Source organism: Arachis hypogaea, chromosome 12 (assembly GCF_003086295.3).
Source record: "Arachis hypogaea cultivar Tifrunner chromosome 12, arahy.Tifrunner.gnm2.J5K5, whole genome shotgun sequence".
Lineage (NCBI taxonomy): Eukaryota > Viridiplantae > Streptophyta > Magnoliopsida > Fabales > Fabaceae > Arachis > Arachis hypogaea.
This window is the reverse complement of record NC_092047.1, coordinates 1,892,836-1,896,240: the sequence shown is the minus strand read 5'-3', so window position 1 is coordinate 1,896,240 and position 3,405 is coordinate 1,892,836. Positions and strand designations below refer to the sequence as shown.

The following is a 3,405-nucleotide window of genomic DNA, read 5'->3' as shown; positions in this document are numbered from 1 at the left end:
ATTGTAAATACACACTTAACCTAAGGGCATCATAGTCCTAACAAACAATCCCCAAATCCAAATTCATAAAAAGCAAAAAATCATAACACAAAAAAGGGATAAAAAAATAGAGAGAAGAACCTTATTTTTTAATTACTAATTAGTCTTGAAATTCAGAAAGAGAGAGAGATCTGTAAAAACAATAGAGAAAAAAAAGAACCAAACACCAAAAAAAGAGGTCCCTTTTAACTCACTACTCACTAATCTCTCTCTAAGTTTGAGGTAGCAGCAACACAACACAGCACAAAACAAAACAACACCACCAAAAAAGTGACCTAAATAAATAAATAAGCATAAATCTAAAATATAAAAAATATAAATACTAAATACAAAAATGAAAATATAAATTCCCATTCCTTCGTTCTCTTCCCATTCGATTTCGTTCCTTTCATTTCATTATTCACACACCAAACAAAAAACCAAAAAATCTGAAACCTTTATTTCTTTCTTTCTCTTCTCTTCTTCACACACCATTTTCTTCTGCTACTGCTTCTGCTGGTGGTGCTGGTTCAACATGAGGATCCGCAAGAACGCGAAGTTCTCATCTTTAGAGTTATTAAGCTCATCTTCCTCAGAAGGAGGAACAGGTTCTTGTTCTTCATTCTCATTTCGTCATACCCACGTGTGCCAGCTGAACCAGTCTCCATGGGATGTGATCCCCTTTGACTCTGATTCCATCCAGGTTCCTCCTTCATTCTCTTATTCTCAGATCTACCCACATAATAATAACCCGAAAAAAAAGTTTCATTTTTTAGGGTTTTTATCTTTTGGGTTTCTTATTATTATTCATTATTCATTATTCGTTATTCATTATTATTATTCAGCTTTACCTCATTTAGGGTTCTTCACAAACACACAAATTTTCCACGTGAAATCGTTCCCTTTCAATTCAAACACCCAATTAGGTTATTGGGTACCCCTCATTTCTCACTATTTTTCTCTACCCAGTTCGAATGCCACAACAATAACAACACCACCTTCCTCACCACCACCACCACCACCACCACCACCCACGCTTCTGTAAATGCTGCAGATTCCGTTGGACCTGTTGAAAGGTAAACGTATCAATTATCATTCCTCTCGATTTTTCTGTTTGCTTCTTCTTCTTCTCTTTCAGTTCGTGTTATCAACATTAGGGTTTTTTTTGTTTCTGCATTTGTTCGATTATGCCAAAAATTTGCGTGCTTTATTCGTTTATTTCTCTCTTCTTCTCCTTCTTTGCTCTCTGCTCGAATCTGAATCTATCAGCGTCGCTTCGATGATGGACATTGACGACAAAACCAAGATGGTTGCTCTTCAAGACGACGATGCAGCCGTGGCGGCAATGACGGCTGTCCATCGTCGCGATAGTGGAAAGGGAGCAAAAGTTGCCGCCGCGAACGGCGGAGCTGGTTACAGCAAGAAGACACCGGCGGCAGCTGCTGGAGGAGCTCGCAGCAGCCGCGCCAATAAGAATCGTGGTGGTCCTCCTCCCGCCGCCGCTGGCAGCAAGAAACCACCACCGGCGTCGAGTAATCCGTACGAATTTTACTACTATTCAGGGTTTGGACCGCTATGGGGGCGGAGAAGAGGCGGCAGACATGGCGGCGGTGGCGGAGGAGGAGAAGACGAAAGCAAGAACAGCCATGGTAACGGAAATGAGAATAATCATAACAATAATCGAGCATTGGAGGAACCATCGAAAATCGTTACTATCATGAATGAAGCCGAAGCCGCAGAAGTAGAAGGTGGTAATAATAATAATAATAATAATAATAATAATAATAATATTAATATTAATAATAATGTTACAAATGTTGTTAGTGTTAATAATAATAATAATAAAGGTAGTGGCATGGAAGATAGTGTTGTTGGTTATTCTTTAGTGAATGTTGGGGAATTGGATTATGTGGAGATTGATGATGACGACGAAGAAGAAGAAGAGGATAACATCAACGATGATGAAGAGATTGGGAACAAGAAGAGAATGAGGAAGCCAGTTAAAGCTAGGTCTCTTAAATCTCTTATGTGATTATATATATAATAATATCATATAGTATAAGATCGAGGGTTGGGGTTCAATCAATGTAATGTTATTGTTGTTGTTGTTGTTTTGGAATATTATTATTATTATTATTATTATTATTATGTATGGTAGGGTGGGGGTTTGTGTTGTATTTGGTGGTGTTGTATGTTCCTCTCCCTCTCTTATGAATCAATATTTAGGGTTATGGAAATCATAATGTTAATTTTGGTTTCATATGGATATATATATATATATGCATATTATATGGTACGTTATGATGATGTGTGTTGGCCACGTGGCTGAGGTTAAAATTAAATTTTAAATATTCTTTTACATAAAATCTATGACCTTTAATTAAATCATGGCCGTTGGATATTATAAAGTGGGAAGGAGGTGGACCGTGAAAACAGTGTGAGTCAAACCTTTGAAAGGAGAAGGGTATAATGGTAAATTGGGTTTAGGGTATTTTTTTCATATATATTTGGCTCATGCATAAGAGTAAGCATAAATATAGATGTGGGCCACATAAGGCATATTTTGAAAGTAACTTCCTCTTATAGGCCTTTGGCCTCTCTTACACTTTTTTGTGCCTTATAAAGGGCATTTGTGATTCTTATCCATTTGTTTCCTCAAGTTAATAATAACATAATAGAAATAAAAATTTTTGGACCTTTCTCTTGACCTATGTTATGTCATGTTATATTTACTTATTTAGCCACTTTTCTAATTTGATGCTCCAAAACAAATCATTTGGCAGAAATGAGAAAGAAGAGCTTGAAGTTTATGTAGTGCTAAATTATGGAATTGAAATTGAAATAACAATAAGCATAAATGCATAATACCAATAATGTTAAACATAATTGCACCAAAATTAGATGTAATAATAGTTAGCATGACTATTTGTGTCGGAAATTAAAAATGCATTACGGATTTTATTCAAAGGAAAAAATCAAACGGAGTTAGGCTTTTTTTAGAATCAATGTAATTGTGTTTGATTTGAATGAGGTAATTAAGTAAATGAATAAGCTTTTCAAAGTGGAAGAAATTTAGATACATTCTCTCAATCTCTCCTGTCTTTCAATAGAACATCAAAGACTAATTTTTTAGTTCTCTTGTTTTGTTTCTTTTTATAAAATAAAGAACATAAGAGGGACTAGAGAAGAGTGGAGCAAGCCAAGAAATGTTCTCATAATGTCTAGAAAAAATCTAAAGGAGTGAAGGAGAAAAGTGAGGAATAAAATCTTTTTTATAGACTTCTAGTATCATGTTTTTTTTTTATTTGAAATGACAACACATAGATTGTTTTTTAATGATAAGGTCATGGGGTGGACACAGTTAATTTATTCTCGTTTTTTATTAAA

At 35.2% G+C, this 3,405-nt stretch overlaps 1 protein-coding gene across 1 annotated transcript; it reads left to right on the top strand.

The window, feature by feature from the left end:
* The first annotated feature begins 401 nt into the window (after window positions 1-401).
* On the top strand, window positions 402-2,286 carry LOC112729051 (uncharacterized). Its single transcript, XM_025779427.3, has 3 exons — window positions 402-721; window positions 988-1,094; window positions 1,288-2,286. Exons 1-3 carry the CDS (start codon window positions 554-556, stop codon window positions 2,048-2,050), a joined length of 1,038 nt encoding a protein of 345 aa, XP_025635212.1. The 5' UTR covers window positions 402-553; the 3' UTR covers window positions 2,051-2,286.
* The last annotated feature ends 1,119 nt before the right edge of the window (window positions 2,287-3,405 follow it).

Excerpts from the sequence above, each read along its gene's own strand:
- LOC112729051 (XM_025779427.3), top strand. The coding sequence starts at position 554 with ATGAGGATCCGCAAGAACGCGAAGTTCTCATCTTTAGAGTTATTAAGC. Across the intron at positions 722-987 it reads TTGACTCTGATTCCATCCAG|TTCGAATGCCACAACAATAA; the intron begins GTTCCTCCTTCA and ends TTCTCTACCCAG. Across the intron at positions 1,095-1,287 it reads TCCGTTGGACCTGTTGAAAG|CGTCGCTTCGATGATGGACA; the intron begins GTAAACGTATCA and ends TGAATCTATCAG.